Source organism: Thermobia domestica, chromosome 6 (assembly GCF_964235325.1).
Source record: "Thermobia domestica chromosome 6, izTheDome1.hap1.1, whole genome shotgun sequence".
Classification (NCBI taxonomy): domain Eukaryota; kingdom Metazoa; phylum Arthropoda; class Insecta; order Zygentoma; family Lepismatidae; genus Thermobia; species Thermobia domestica.
The window spans coordinates 58,580,165-58,597,161 of record NC_137459.1 but is presented as its reverse complement, the minus strand read 5'-3'; the positions used below and the strand labels follow the sequence as shown (position 1 = coordinate 58,597,161).

General features: G+C 35.9%; 1 protein-coding gene across 6 annotated transcripts in view; it reads left to right on the top strand.

Annotated features, from left to right (window-relative positions):
* Nucleotides 1-16,997, top strand: part of LOC145688027 (uncharacterized) — a 113,385-nt gene that overhangs the window by 64,463 nt on the left and 31,925 nt on the right. For all 6 annotated transcript variants that reach the window (XR_014131831.1, XM_081761705.1, XM_081761702.1 and 3 more), the window contains 3 exons: nt 6,437-6,633; nt 13,266-13,372; nt 14,710-14,813. Coding sequence is in view for 5 of the 6 variants with exons in the window: in XM_081761705.1 (XP_081617831.1) it covers nt 6,437-6,633; nt 13,266-13,372; nt 14,710-14,813 (408 nt within the window). In the remaining variant the exon portion in view is untranslated. The remainder of the gene's footprint in view (nt 1-6,436; nt 6,634-13,265; nt 13,373-14,709; nt 14,814-16,997) is intronic.

The window sequence follows — 16,997 nt, the reverse complement described above, 5'->3', positions numbered from 1 at the left end:
GCGATGCGTATTAAAGTCTGTTCCAGGCAACCTGATAGGAAACTCCCCTACCTCCCACCACTTACCACTGCAGAAGGGGAAAGCAAGTCGCTGACCTTCACAGGGAGGGAAGCTTTTCTAATAAACAGAATCGTGTAAACTCTAAATTCGTACGTCAATTCGCTCGCACCTAATGTTGACATAGCACTGCTATTCCTTTTAGCTATCAATCCTGAGTAACAAACAATTATTGTTTTTAATTTTTGTCTTGTAGATATTATTTATGTACTAAAGTTTACCCTACTGTAAAACATTTTATTGTCTTAACAAATATCGAAAACATTAAAATCAATAAGAGCTCAATCTGCCCAATTTTGCATGAATGTGGAAGTTGATCTATAACACGAATACGAGAACGGGAACTCTGCGGTTTCGAAAATAAATGCTGATAAAAATATTTGGAGGAAATGAGGTATACATTCAGGTGAATTAAAACGCTATGCAAACTTTTATTTCACAACAACTACAGATCACCGAGTATTATAGAAATAGTAAAGTTAATACGTAAAAGATAAGCATGGCACGTTGCTTGTATGGGAAATACGCACCAAGTCACCAAGTTCTATTCAAAAAGCCTAGGAGAAAAGACTATTAACTGGGCGAAAGAGAAGGCTTCCGGACAATGTAAAGCAGGATCTTTGAAGAATGGTTGATAAACATGATACATTGAGTTTTCGCAGGTTAAAATCTAATGGAAATGTTTGTTTCTGTTACGATGAGCCTTTGAGCTCTTTAAGCCAAAACGTTCGTTATTTTTATACAATTGAAAGAACTCGTATATTTATCGTTACTCTTTCTTTCTTATATAATAATCAACTCTTGTTACAACATTAGATTGTTCTGTACGATCGAGGTGGACAGGGGCCTCCACTATGATCAAAGTCTCAACTAGCTATCTAAAAAGAACCATGAAGATACAAACTTCATCATAAAATAAAATATGACCAAAAAAATGAAACATATTCCCTTAACTTTCCTACTGTACTTTTATAGAAATGTACTAGGTGAAGCAGGCCCGTATCCACGGGGGACTAGGGTGGGCCGGGCCCCCCTAAATTTTCACTGGCCCCCTAAAATGCTCACGGTAGGCTTGCAAAGGAACTATAATATGGATGGGTCTGGGCTCCCCTAACTTCTACCGGCCCCCCTTACATTTTGGGCTGGCTACCGGCCTGAGGTAAAGTTAGTGGGGACACAAAATTATTATTAGTTTGTATATATATATAGTTCTTTATCTTCTTGTTCTTTTTAAAGTACGAACACCTGTTAACAAGAGAGAAAACGAGTTTTTTTTTAGCTTTTCAGGTTTTATTGTTAGCATCTTAACGCTCTGATAATTTACCCATACATATTGTACTTGGTTTTCGATTTTACACCGTATGCGTGGGTTTTCTCGGGGCTCTTCCGTTTCCTTCCGTTTTTTTCATTCCAGTATTTCATTCATTTCTCATCACCGCCTCCTTTAGTCTAGCCAGCATAACCGTGGGAAGTAAAACTTATATAGATTTCATTTTCGGTTTTCGATTTTATATTACGAAAGTATTGTATCAATAAGTAAACACCCATTCAATTACCAACCCTGCCATCCCTTGCCATTCCAACATTATGTCACAAGCCCGACTGTGAAAAAGAAGGAAAATAAACAATACAACTGTTCAAGAAGATGTCCATTATAATAATATATGTTACTTACCTTACTAATACAGATAAAGGTAATTAAGTGTTTTAAAACACGTAGTGATGTTATGAAAGTTGTAATGTATTGTTTAGACATATTTAGGTACACTATATACCTCCGTGTGCGGGGGCTGATGGTGGAAGACGGAACACCAACATTCGCCTGTACTTGAGCGTGGTGGGGGTAAAAACTTCTTTTTCCTATCAGGTTATGTGAAGCAGATTATAATCTGACAGGTAGGTCAAGAGAAAGATTCAATTAGCTTTTCAAATATGCCAAGCAGCGCATTTACGGGTTAATTTAATACATACAAGCCCCAAAGCAGAACATGCCGCGATCTGCGATGTGATCGCAGAAAATTTGCCGCACCTGTGCAGAAAAATTGCCAGAGAAGAAAAAAATAACCTCAGAAAATTATAGAAACATGCCTGCTATGTGTAGATGTCTTAAGTGGACGAACTACTCGCATAAATATAGTTTGAACTTTTTTTACGTTGCGTAAAGCGTAGTTTTAAGAATCACAAGTGTTTCTTCTGCAGAAACTTTTGACTTACAAAAGCTAATTGCAGAAACAAAGTTCTCCATCGGGAAAACGGTTAAGCACTGGTTTTTTATCCAAAATTTTCGGTTTCTTCCAGGCCTTCACAACACTAGTCCGAAAGCAACAAGGAACTAGCGCGAGACAGCATTTATTACCTTTTATACTGCTGTACAGGGCATCAGATCCACAATGAACGACATCATTTGATGAAACCGCCGTCAGCGGTAATAACAGCCTCTACATGCTCTATAAACTGCTTGCAAGTAGTAATGAGATAGGTCTTGGAAATGTTCGCCAGTGCATCCACAACAGCTGCCTTGACAGCCGCAACGATGTTATACGAATGCTTATTGGAATCGCTCTCAACTACGCCCCATACATAGGGGAGAGTTGGGCAAAACGGGATACCATTCTTGTTTTTATTTTACTACGGAAAATGTGTTGAAGAAAACCACACATTATTTTTTTTTTTTTTACCTACAACAGTTATTGAAGCACACAAAAAACATATTGTTAATTAATTGTAATGACTGAAATAGTAAAAAAAAAAGTTCCCAAACTCTTACATATCCCGTTTTAGCATACCTGGGTCGGTAAAAACGGGATAGGGATTACAATGTGGAATTTTTTGTGTAAAACTAACTGAAAAGCATAATTAACTGACAGAAAACTACTGTGAAGCAAAATTTCCGCTTGAAAAAACAATGTCTTCAGTAATCGGAGACGTAAAATAAGAGTTTTTCATGTTATTATTTACAAAATGGGAAAGAAGACCTTTTATGTAGGCCTATAGCAGAACATAAGTCGCACACAAAGGTGTCATCATCTTCTTCGGCTTTAGAACACGCTTCGTGAGCTCATTCTTTGCATCCATAGTGTTGGATCCAGCCTTAGAGTCGACGTACAGTGCATTACAACGTCCCTCCATCTTCAGACGGTGACGACATGCATTCTTGGCTGCTTGCTGAAGGTTTATTAAATGTTTCTATGTGTTGACTTTTAACATCAGGATTAGGCGTTCCTTTGCATTTTTTGTAGGCCTGCTTTCAGGTTTGGCTGGACCTGGTAGGTCTGTTTCTTCCTCTTGTCCATTTCCTTTTGTTACAAACTTCTTTTTGGGACGTTTTTAAGGGGGATTTCGTAGCAGTCTTTTCTTCAGTTTTCTTGGTTCTTTCTTGTAGTTTAATCATTCTTTTTCTTCCATTTCTAACTCACTCTTATATGGAGGCGATGTCATTACGACAGTTTTCTTCTTTCCCTTGTCAGCCATTTTTTCTGGACGAGGTCCTTTTACTTGAGGTATAGGTAGAACAACTTTGGAGAGATGGAAATGGGTAGGTTTGGTCGATAACAAGAGAGTTCTAATCTTTTCTCCCCTGAGGATTTTACAGATTGGTCTGGCCGTAGGCTGTCACCTGACAGGTTTGTTGGTTGGTCTTCTCCTACGATGTCCCTTGAAGAAGTTGAACGTTGCTCTTAGTCTTTACTCACAGCAGTCTTGTGCCCAACGCCTGGAGGTTCTTACTGCAGGTCTGGCGTAGGGTGATCTGTGGTGACAGAGGGAAAACGTCAGGATTGTAAGGACTTATGTCGGTTTTGCTAAACCTTTTAACGGCATTTTCTGCAAAAGCTGCCCGTGAATACGCTGCGCTGAACATTTTCCAACTTCGTAAATTGTAACGCACCCACCTGGATGGTTGAACAGCCACTTTCGAACTGCTTGTTCATATACGTGCTCAGTGAAGCCATGAAACTGACATCCAGGGGCTGAAGGCGATGAGTTGTATGTGGAGGGAAGGTTAGGATGATGACATTATTTTCTCTTGCCAAATCTACAAGTTCCAAACTTTTGGTGTGACTGTTGTGTCTATCAAGCAGCAACAGCACTGGCTATACGAATTTTTAAAACCAAACAATGAAGGTCTCCTTAGTGATCCAGCCGGTCTTGGGATATACTGCAAATGATCCTGGGAAAACATCATCCATGAGTCTTGGGTTTTCCCTCACTCGAGGAAATACAAACATAGGAGGGACGAATACCCCAGCTGCACTGATGCATGTTTCAACGGTAGCCAAAACTCCTCGCTGAAGACAAACTACCCACTTGCTTTTTGCCTCGTAGACTCAACACTTTTGAAGGCTTGTTTGGCACTTTTAGAATTCCTGTTTCATAAACATTATAAATATTATATGGAGTAATCTTATATTTACTGATTAGAGAACTCAAAAGGTCAAAAAACTGTTTAACTGCAGTACGATTAAACCCTTTTGCTCAGGTCATACACGTGGGTTCTGGATTGCGGAGTCTAAGTTCCTTATGTCCGCCAAGAAATGAATACAATAATCAACACTTTCCAGCCATTTTGTTTTCTGTGTTAAAATTATGTTGAATATATAATAACTCAAATGCTAGCATTCACTCGCATGTCCTTTAGAGTTATATCAAATAACCTCTCTTCTAGAGCCAAAACATGCTCAACAAGCGCTTTTTCTTGTTCATCATTGAATACTGTCTCATATCTGCCCAACGTTTTCACTGCTGCCACTTCAGGGGTCAATGAATTTATACGAGCTTTTCTTACCTTTCTTTCAAGCGTAGATTTTGGAACTGTTTGTGCGTCGGCTGTTCTTTTGAAACCTATAGTTCCATCTAGCACTGCGAGAACAGCCTCAGCCATACTTGTCTTACTTCAGCTGTTTCTGGTTGAAGTTCGTTGATACTTGGATGACATTTTGTTTTCTGTAAAGAGCAACACGATACCATTAGTAATCATAAGCTGATATAGGGCTACAATACAAATTTTAAGAGTTGAAAACAATCAAGCATCGAGAAAACGTTTTTTTTAGAAATTAGTAAACAAATTTGCTTTACAGTTTAATCCTTTTGTTATGCAATTATTTTTAACAGTTTTAGAAGAGTTTTTACAAATAAAAAGCCCAGGCCAAAACACATTTACCTAATGTTCTTGAAATCCTACATTCAATTCTTCGAGAATGAATCATGTGAAGCTCTTGAGTACTTAATGAATAACATCCAATTCTTCTATTGTCGACTAATAATAAAATATTCCTGAAAGGTTCTTCAATAATCAAGTAGGCCTATTTAAAGTAATCAAGATGGGCTTTTATCATGTTACTTCCAATGAAGTTCGTATTATATGAGGCTAGAGTATTTCAAAATTTATGGCAAAAGTAGAGTATCTGGTGTATTTTTATCATCATAGTTTTCGTGAAATGCATATCCTAAGGGGGAAGGGGATTCAGATATTTCCTATACAGGTATTCTCCTCGTGCGGAGAACGGGCATTTCAGCTAGTACAAAGTTAAGATAAGGAACAATTAATACTTTTGACCTACAACTTGGATATTATTAGATGGGATTTACGTTAAAGTCCCTTGTAAAACAGGCATAGAAATATTACACAGGCACACACACACAAAATAAAATAAAATAAATAAAATAAAAGTTATGTGCACCAGACCCAGGGTGTGGATTCAGTCAATGTATTTTGTTATACAGAATCCAAATTTCGAAACCCTAGGACGATTGACCGTGTCAGTTTTGTTTTATGGGCGAAAAACGTGTATCCTCCCTATCCAAAATCGCTCAAGTTTTTCGCCCATAAATATGAATTGACACGGTCAGTCGTCCTGGGGGGTTTTGAAATTTGGATTCTGTATAACAAAATACATCGAATCCATACCTTAGGGTTCGCTGAACAATATATAGTTGTGTTAGGCGTGCCCTCCGTATCCGAAATCGCTCAAGTTTTACGCCCATAACAAAAAAATTGACACGATCGATCTTGCTGGGGTTTGGGAATTTGGATTCTGTGTAACAAAATACATCGGATCCACACCCTGGTGTCCTGTCCACAGAACTTTTATTCTATTTATTTATTTATTTGTTTGTGTGTGTGTGTGGCTGTGTTTAATGTACATGTTAGGGAGATAGGTTTCATTAGCTTATTGTAATTTTATAGACAATTCTGGAACAAGACCTGATTATTTTGTGTCAGGATTTCACTTGTATGACCTTTGAGCAAACCAATAAGAAAAATTTTTAATACTTAATACATCTGAAGGAAAGCTAAATTAGATAATTTAAGAAGCTGTGTAATTGTCTGTTGTGCATGTCTGACATCTTCACAAAATTATATATCTTTTTTGTCATTTAGTTCACAGAGTCCAGAAAGTGAAAATGAAGAGGAAGGGTTGATTATTCCGTTGAATGAACCGAAACTGCGTGAAGGTGAAAATTCGGAAAGAGTGGAAGTAATCAAGAAAGCAGATAATGCAGTCGATGAAAACGCTGACAGGGCTAACAGCAAGGAGGAAACTCTGGAAGAAAGAGCTGCGAGGGAGTTATTGGAAGGTATGTTTAGTGTTGATTTTTTGAAATCTTTAAATGTGTCTTCTCTTGGGAAATTAAACTGTTTAGTATTAGATTAGTTGATCATTTACTTTCTTCTAGAATTCTAGTGTGTTTACATTCACATCCTGAAAAAGAAAGATATATTTTACAATACCGGTACGCTAAACAAATTTATTTAATTGTCGTTAAAACCCGATACGAATTTATAACAGTTTTTAAAGGCGCTTTTCTAGATAAAGTATAAATCAGAAAAGAGTCAGTGCGACATACCTTTCCTTGCCTTTAGAAGAAATGTACTGAGTCGAATCGAAGTATACTGTGAGAGTAGCAGGATATGCTAGTAAAAATTCAATTCATTGTCAAAGTATGGCGGTACACGTGGCTAGATTATTAGCATACACTCAGTGGCGAAAGCCGGGCCCAATTTTTGGTAGCCATGTGGATCCAATTCGAAGTAGAACTCGGTTTCGCCCTCTCGTGTAGACTCGATGCTGAAATTGGTTGCTACTTTCCAAATTGGTAGGGTGACGTGGGGCAGTGATGCAAGGGCATATAATTTCTATGTATTTCAGGTTTATAGCTCAATTCGGTGTAATGTGTGTTATTTAACATGACGCTTACACAGATCAGGCATAATTGTTTTAGAAACCTGATTTTAGTAGCCGAGGTGATTTTACTGTTTCGAAGCACTATAAAAAAATCACAATAGTCATTAGAATAAATGATACGATTCGCAAGGTGTGTCATAGTTGCCCCATTTTGTTATGCTATGAGGCAATTATGGTTAAAAAAAAAATGAGCCAGCGTGCTCTTTTTAGCAAGAATATCAAATTTAAAGAAGAAAATGTATTAAGACACTGCTTGTTGCTGTGTCCCCACTCTATTGAAGGTCTACTGAATTTGGATGTCTTGTAAACATCTGTGACATAGATACCTACATTACAGCTAATGAACTTCTTTTTCGATGTTGATGTAGTGAAATGAATATTTTTCGCCCTGTTAACCGTAAATGAACATGAACCATTTATAGCAGAAGACAGCGAAATGAAAGTTTTAATTTTTTCAAATGGTACTACGTCAGGTTATTACATATTTCAAATCTACATGTAAAACGAAACATTAAAATACCACACTTTTTTATTCAGTGTTGGCAACTAAGGATGTGACAGTATGACAAATATCCAAATTTTGGAAGGCTATACAACAGTAATAAAGCAACTGAGATGAATGAGGCGATGCATATGTAAAGCAATTTGGCGTCGGATACTATGACCTTGATATGATGCATTTCGGACAAATAGGAATAAAGTCACAAGAGATTGAAAATATAATTTTCTTTATGCAGACTTTATTTCGAAAAAGTGCTAAGTTTCTTATCTATAGAGTTAGATGATTTTCAGCAGACAATATAATCATCATGCCGTTTACAGCAATTTGATATCTCAAACCGTACCTGGGATATGATAAAAATAGGTACGGTTTGCAATACTGCTTCAAATTGATATAACCACAACTACCAAATACTATCGCTATACTGTTATAAGTTTGTGCAAAAGAAAGCAACGATAATTTTGGATTCCCTTCAAATTCGTCATTTTAAGCAGTGCTGCAAACTCTACCAATCTTTATAATATCTCCGAAACGGTTTGAGACATCAAATTGTTGTTAACTGCATTGTGATTGTTTTGTGTGTTGAGAACTATTTAACTCCCTATACAATACTTATCCTAGCACTTTTTTCAAAATAAAGACTGTATAAAAAAATAAATTTGCGATTTCTTTTAACTTTGTTCCTATTTGTTCGAAATGTAATCATAGTATCGACAGTAGGTTACTTTAGGTATGCACCACCTCGTTCATCTCAGTTGTTTTGTTACTGTTGTACAGCCCTCCGAAATTTGGATATTTGTCATACTGAGCAACCTTAGTTGGCAACATTGAATAAAACTCGGGTAATGTATTGTTTCGCAGATTTGAAATATATAATAACCTTATCTACTGCCGTTTGAAAAAAAGTGAAACTGTATTAAGATGGTAACACTGTTAACCTGGTTTCTGTATTGTCGAGTGTCAAACTTTTTCCTCCTTCTGATATTTCCTTGGTACAAAATTTCAGCTATTTCTGTCAATTAGTCTAGAAGTTACAAGGAGGGGTCACTTTAAGTGGTTCACTATGTATGTATGTGTATGTGTGAGTGTATGTTTCAGCATAATTGGGGAACGCCTTGAGCAAAAAAAATTCCCGAACTTGGTATACATATAACTTAAAATCTCAAAACAAATTGTGTGGGAGGTAAGACATCTATAGCACCCTGGGGTGGAGTGGGAAGTGTGATAAGTAAAAAGAATTTAAAACAATCGATATGAGTGTCGAATTTATAGTTTTCGGGGTTATTGAGATGAACACCGGCACTCTCAATGCCATTTTAAGTCCAAGATTAGCTACCAGTGGGGTAAACACTCTTAGCACCTCTATGGGTAGGAGTAAAGTTCGCATGTAAAGATAATCTTAAACAACTAACACTAGTGTCGAATTCATAGTTTTCGGGGTCGTTGAGATGAATAGTTACACTCCGGATTCCGTGAAAGTCCAAATTCATCTCCCATCAACATTGGTTTGAGGATTGAATGTGGGAAAGGGTGATATTGTCGTCTGAGATTCAATACCGCGTAAGTAACATTTCACCAATTTTACAGGAGAGACGAGAAAAAAAACTGTTTAAAAATTAGCTTCAGCCTCATTATACGCGGTATTACGTTGAGGGAATAACAGAGCCATCTTTCGTGATATAGGTGTACTACTTAAGCAGATTGTGCGCCATCCTGTACTGATTCTTATGGTATCAAAAACTCATATTCGCCAAAATTGGAGATACGCGGTGTTAAATCTCAGACGACGATATGTAAAAGTAAAATACAAGAAAACATTTTTAAAAACATGGTTTCCTTGAAAAATAAAAAAAATCCAAACAAAATAACTGTTGTTAAGAAAATTACATTTAAAAAGTCTACTTACGCATGACTAAAAAGAAAAACATGGGGTAGGGTGTCATGTAGAATTAATTTTAAAATTTTCAATGCTCATGTGATAATATATGTGAGTATACCTCATTTTTTATATCAATAAAAAATGTTATAATAGTATTGTGTGATGTATTAAGATACGTATCTATACTTCGTTATATAACAATACACTAAAATTTAATATTTCATATATTACGAATTATATGCAAATGAATCATATATAATATAGCAGAGAACGTTATTTCATACTAAAATGCTAAATAGATATACAGTGTTTTATAATATTATGTAACTAATAATAAAATAACATTATGTTATAATATTACGTCAGATTTGAAGAATGTACAAATTGATTGTATATCAGAACACTCTCCATCCTCGTTTTTTTTTTTTTTTCCTTTTTTGGTTATGTATAAATAGATTCTTTAAAAAGTAATTTTCTTGACAAGAGATTTTTTTCTTACGGTTTGTATATATATACTTTTGGGTTCACTCGAGCAGACGGCTCTACCAAAAACAAAATTTATGGGTAAAATACGATGTGAAACACTTTTAGTAAAAGAAGAGGAATGTGAATATAAGTAATTTCAGTCAGTGGATATCATATTGAAATATATTTTTAATGGTAGTGAACGTATTCTAAGTGTAACTATTTCCTGAAGCGGAAGGCGGAAGAATACAAGAAAGCGAAGCAGGTGGAAATAAACGGTGGGAATGTTCTGTTCGTGTTCGCAATGGACGTTTGCGATGGATGTAATGCTAATATACGATTCTATAACAAGAATTGTGCGATAAAGAGCGTAATATTACAAAGTTTTTGCAGCGTCATAGCATGTTGAAACGTAAAATAAACTGTGCAAAGTGTGGAAAAGAAGTAAAAATTCAGAAGAGAAGCAATACATACACAACGTACTATTGATGGGACACAACCAAATTTCAGTGCATACACAGTGTACAGAATCAAAGTGGAGGAATGTTCGTTACTCAATCCGACTGTTAGGTAAAAAAGAAAGATCATTTCGAAGGTTACTTATCCAAACATGTGTTCAAGCAATCTACAGCGAAGTCGACAGTTGTCCACGAATTTCTCCTCGCAGCGGGCCATTTGTACCCGGGAAAGCAGTGAAGCCATTTTGAAAATAAGAATTTTATGTATTTTTCCACTATCCTCGTTTATGCGTATGCCCCCCGTCGTTGACGCTCCTGCCCTGACTTGGTTAGATAGCATTCGTGCTTTTAGTGGCCACCTAGCACAAGTTGGTTCGTGGTTTATGCATTAGCTCCTCATTTAGTGCCTGCTCTGCAAGAAGAAACCGGAAAATGTGATAAATGTGTGAAAATTTGGTAGAACCGTCTGCTTGAGTAATGCCATACTTTTTAGTGCAATTTGTTTTGTTTAAGTGTAATGTCTTTTTATGTTAATTTAGGGGCCGCAATGGCTCAGTGGTAGAGCGTTCACCTCTGGTGTTTGGTGTCCCGGGTTCGATCCCAGCCCCCGCCAAGTGAACTTTGTGGTGGACAAATACCGTGTGCGTGGGTTTTCTCGGGGTTCCCCACTTTCTTCATTCCACTATTTCATTCATTACTCATCATCACCGTCTCCTTTAGCCTAACCGGCATAATCGTGGGACGTAAAACTCAAAAGATTTCATTTCATTTCATTTTTATTTTAATTTACTTCACTTTTTTAAAAAAAATATTGCATAACTGAAGAAAATAAAACATTTCTGCTACGTAATTTTCAAGAAATACAAAGGTTGGAGTGTAAAAGTTAACTGTTAATGACAAAATGGGCAGAAGGTGTTTTATCAATATTTAACGTGCAATTATGTGATCAATGTTTGTTTATAAATTGTAGTTGTCAAGATGATTGAAAATTGAAGTGAGAATGTAGAAGCAGTTATTGTCTTGTGCCGTTGTGTAAGTTATATGTAGTGCGGAATAGACGAATGCAATCAAGTGGGTGTCTTGTATATATTGATTACGCGTAGTTATAGTTCGCGTCACCCGAATTGGCGTGTGGCATCAGCCAATAAACTCGCAGTGCACTGTTACTAAACCTTCAGGGAGGAATCTATAACAATTTATGATTGTCCACAAATACGAACAAAGTCAATTATGAATGACTAGATTCCTCTCTGAAGGTTTAGTAACAGCGCATTGCGAGTTTATTGGCTTATGCCACACGCCAATTCGGGTGACGCGGTATATAGTATAAAATTATATATTAAACCAAAATAGCTTTCACTGTTTTATGTTTTAGAACAAAATACTACTTAGGGAACTAAACAATGTTTCTGAAATGGTCTTCATTCGTTCCCAGTTCATCTAACCCTGAGTGAGACCTTATAGTTGGAATCTTTTTTTTTTTTTTTTTTAATATAGTATATATCGTCGGTACAAACTGTTTCACTAAGTAGTAGATTTTAGATACTAAGTAATTACACAAGATAGATTGTAGTATTCAAACTCGCCATTTTGTTTATGTATGTGTATCTTTAGAAAATCTTCTGAAGATAAAATGCAACAGCAAAAAAATATAAACTGGGTACAATAACTATTTAGTTCTCATCTTTGAAAGAAGTATTGATTAACTCTTATGCGTTAAAGATTTGATTAGGGTCATATTCTTAAATTGAATTGCTAGAAATAAAAACTAGTTCGTCAAAAAATTAATTTAAAATCATTCTTTCATTTAAGAGTCAGGGATGTTGTGAGGCAAACCAATCATGTCGAGATTCTACCTTCCAAATTTGAATGAAAGCAGTCTTCTATACGATGGGATAATTGAATATACTATAGAGTATTGACATGTGCAAAACATTGAGCGAATTTAGCGTTTGTAAATGTTATATATCGGACAACCACACATTACAATCTTAAAATCATAGGTGATATGACACAACGAAGTCTCCAAATTTTGATTGGAGTGATATTCATATGTATGTGCCTTGATGTCTGTTCTCTTTTGAGAAAATATACGTATCTAATATATCATTGTGTTCACATCAAGTTATTCAAGTATTTTAAGAGTATCGTTCCATATTTTGTAGATACATTGTTTGACAGTGTTCGTGTATTTTACATGAAGGACAGATAGTGGTTAGTTTTGTATAGTGCCCTTTTTCAGTGCACATGAGACCTGATGGATCTACTGCTTAAAGTGAAATCTGATTCTGAACCATTGATGGAGTCGTGGTGATTCAGTGGTAGAGCGTTCACCCGTTCTATTCCAGCTCGCGCCAAGCGAACTTTGTGGTGGACAAACGCCGTGTGTGTGTGTGTGAAAGAGAGAGAGTTTTCTTCCGTTTCCTGTAGCGTACAAAGCATAAGTGTGGGACGTAAAATCGAATGATTTTATTTCCGAACCACGGCTTGAGTTTATCTATGCTTGGTACTCCAACCGTGGATTGAACTTGGGACTATGCCCAACGACAACGCTCGTTAGCCTCTTGGCCACGATGGGGAAGAGGTGATGTATTGCTTTTTATGATAACGAAATGAATTTCTTTTCTTTTCAACTGTATCATAATGATATAATCGCAATATATTTCTTACTGTTCGAGGAATTTAATTTATATCGAAAGTTGTGATTTTGTCTTTTTTAGAAGCAAAGAAGACCGCAAAGAGTGCAGAAGTTTCCCAACAGTCAAGGTATATCCTGCCTTTATTGGAGAAAAAGAATGAGGAAATCGATGAAGAACTAATGGCTGAAGTAAGTTCGATTTTCACATGCCTTATCAGTTGTAGTTGCTTGCATATATTAGGCACTCATAATTTTGAGCTAGAATATTTGAATGTGAATTCTTCGTGTATATTATTCACGTGTTGTTTGTAAAGAATTCGGAAAATCATACGTGGACCTATATTTCCGAGTCTGACAAGAGGTATTTAGATAAATTTTCATTTTAGCGGACACAAATATTAGCAGTGAGATTATTGAGTGTCAAAGTGGAAACTTATTACTGTGAAGTATCCAAAAGAATAATAGCTATACCGTATCCACAGGTAAATTTGCAAATTGCTGTAATTACAGTCATTCATACAAAGTGGCTTCGAAGCGTAAATTACAAGTAACACTGTATTTTTAACACAGTGACTTTTCATGCTCAGCTTCAGTCTGTTTTGTGTGATGATTCATCAGGTTATTAACTTACAACGAAAATATTTTCTGTCTATTGTACTGCATCTCAGATTGCGTAAAATATTTCTGATTGTATTCTAAATCGCGGAAAGCGTTTTCTGTGCTAAACACGTATGAGCTGAGAATAATTCCTGAGCATTATGAAGAGTTACTAAAGCGTTTGAATAGAAGATTTGTATCTGAGAGTGCCCGTACCAGATAGGGTTCTGTCCCGTAATACCTGTGTTTTTGCCGGGACAATAAATCTGTCTATATTCTGGAGGTGTCAAGGGAAGTTTCACTGTATTCACAGAGTATTTTGTATTTCTTTTAGAAACGTCTTATGTTCTGTGAATCGAACATTCAAATGGTATTCGAAGAGTTATTAAGATGTTGCGTTTTTTGGTGAAATACGTCAATCACAGGTAGACGAAATGTCACTCAAACTATGAGCGTTGTTGAGTTTTTTTAATGACTTTTGTATCGGAAGATCCTCTACAAACAAAACTTGTTTTTGCAGTCAGTAATATTAGATAGGGAATATTTTCTGACAAAACTTCACTCAAACAAATCTCAGGTTTATTTCTGTTTTAGGAGTCTTCAAATGTAAGCTAGTCTTAGCGTGCAGTTTCAAAATAGACAAATAAATAATTCTTAGTAGTAATATTCTGATAGCGTCTAAAGTTTTTCTTGATCTTTGAAGTGTTTTAATTTTTGTTAAACCTATTGATCTAAAATTCAAAACAAGGTATAATAAATATGTGGTCGTTAACGAGTCAAGAATGAATATGCGATTTCTTAAAATGCTATTTATTTATTTAAAGAAGAGACAAGATTAATACCCGTTCGAAGAAAATGTCAAAAAATTCACAAAGCTGCGTTTCTGGACTTATCTGTGTTTATTTATTACGATAATTATTATATTTCAGTCCACGCTTGATGATTATGAAGTACTACCTGTTGAAAAGTATGGGCTGGCAATGCTCCGAGGAATGGGATGGAAACCATCGGAAGGTATAGGGAAAAACCAAAAGTAAGTTTATTCTCTAAGCTGCTGTGAATCTCTTTTGTAAGGTTTTCACCAATTAATTAATTTGAAGAAAAATGAGGGAATGAGTGGGAAATTTCTGAATGTAAAAGAAATGTTAGTAAGGCTCTGTTGATATTTCATTGAGGTAATTTTTTAATTTATTATTATTATTATTATTATTTTATTGTACAAATTCAAACAAGGGTGTAGAAAAACATCATTCCTTGAATAGGCGTCATTTACATGTTAACGTTCTCGAGTCATGATCAGATGATCTGTGGTTGATATCTGGCTAACATCAAATTTTCCTCAGTTCTGCCAGGATAATTTCGATATGGTGCTTTTAAATATATAAGGCCTGGTTCTCTTCTTTGGAGAAACTTCTTATCACCCATTTCTAATATTTCTAGTGTGAAACGACATTTATGTAATACTTTGTTAATAAATGAGACTTAAGTGTGGGTTTTGTCGGGCTCTGATGACTTTCGAAACAGAGAATTAGCCGTCTAAGTTACACAACTCCTCCTGTGGATGGTGATGTCAGGATTTTGGTAGGATATACATTTTAAACATGACTGTAATCAACAGAACATATGTTAAAGGAATCCAGCTTGTAATTTATTGTTACATTGCATACCGATATAGACCTGAGTCCGCGGTGACTGTGGTTAGAACGTTCACCTCGTGTGGGGTCCCTAATGGGCTTTGTGGTGGACAATCACTGTGTTTGAGGGTATTCTCGAAGTTCTCCCGTTTGCTCACACTTTATTCATTTCATTCATTCTCATCATCACCGTCTTCTTTAGCCTAGCTGACGTAAAACTGAAAGATTTCATTTCATTTTCACCAATAGTCCTTACACATAGTTCTTGTTCATGTATGTATTTTCATGTAGATTGTGTTAAACTGGAAACTGGATTTACTGCTTTGGTATTGATTTACTAATCATCTCGCTGTTTGGAGCAACGCAAAAGCATAACGTTTTAGATTGATGCTTTACTGAATACGGATCGACGGTCGAAATAAAACTAATTTTAGAAGCATAATTTTGAAAGATAAAATATAAAACAAATTCTTGGAAACTAATTGTCTCTTTAATTGGCAGTCTACAAGAATTAAATTTATTTTAATTTTTTGTCTTTTGATTTTTTTGAAAGCAAGGGCAATATATATCATACGAGCTCAGCCAAACTAATCTGATCAGGATCAAAGTTGGCATGGTAGACCTTGACCTACAGGCTTATTTTTCCCGAGTTGTGAATAGCTAAATTTTGCGCCGTAAAGAGAAAAGAAAAAAAAATCAGACTTGACATGACGAGAGGACTACTTCTATAGTGGTTTTCAAAGCTAAATCAAGTTTTCTTATCAGCAGTAAAACTGTCATATGGTTGTTAGCGGCCACGTGCGGTTTGTCAACCAGTTGGATGTTGCCGGTATTACGAAAAGCTTAGCCGCTCTCCCTGTCGCCAGGGTAAACAATGAAGTCTCTAACTATTCTCCTTTGTGAGTGTTGCAAACCAATAAGCAGATACATAAAACAAGAATAACCATTTAAAATAGGGATAAAATACGTACAGGTCATTCAACAAGTAATTTTCTCTCCTATTAATATAACAATAATAATAATAATAATAATAATAATGTAATAGTTTTTACGTCCGAGCCGTTTCGGGCTACTGTGCATTTTCGGTAATGCTCGGAAAATAGAATAGATCCCGGACCGCACGTTAGACCGATATTGTATTTTTACCTGTATGAATCGGGTTTGCCCGATTGAATAGAGATGACCTGATAACCCCGTTTTTATAAAAACAAGCTTAGTCTGTCATTATTGCAAATGATGTGTTGTTTCACTTTATTATCATAACACAAATTGTTCTAATTATCATGTACGAACTCGTAACGAGTCTATTGGGTCAAACGGTCCAAACAGGCCAAACACGGGTCAAACGGGTTTATCAGGTCTAAGGATCGAGTAAACCAAACGCAATGGGTATCGGGCGGGTACAGTTTATCCGAAAAGTTCAAGCACTAATTATAGGTTAAAGTCAATACTTAAGAGCTCTAATTGTTTGCATTCATTTTTTTCTTTTCCTTTTTTCTTTCATTTTTTTAGTTAGCCGACTAACGAACTTGCGGATACATAAATATAATGCTCAAATCTAAATTATTGCATTATATTATTGC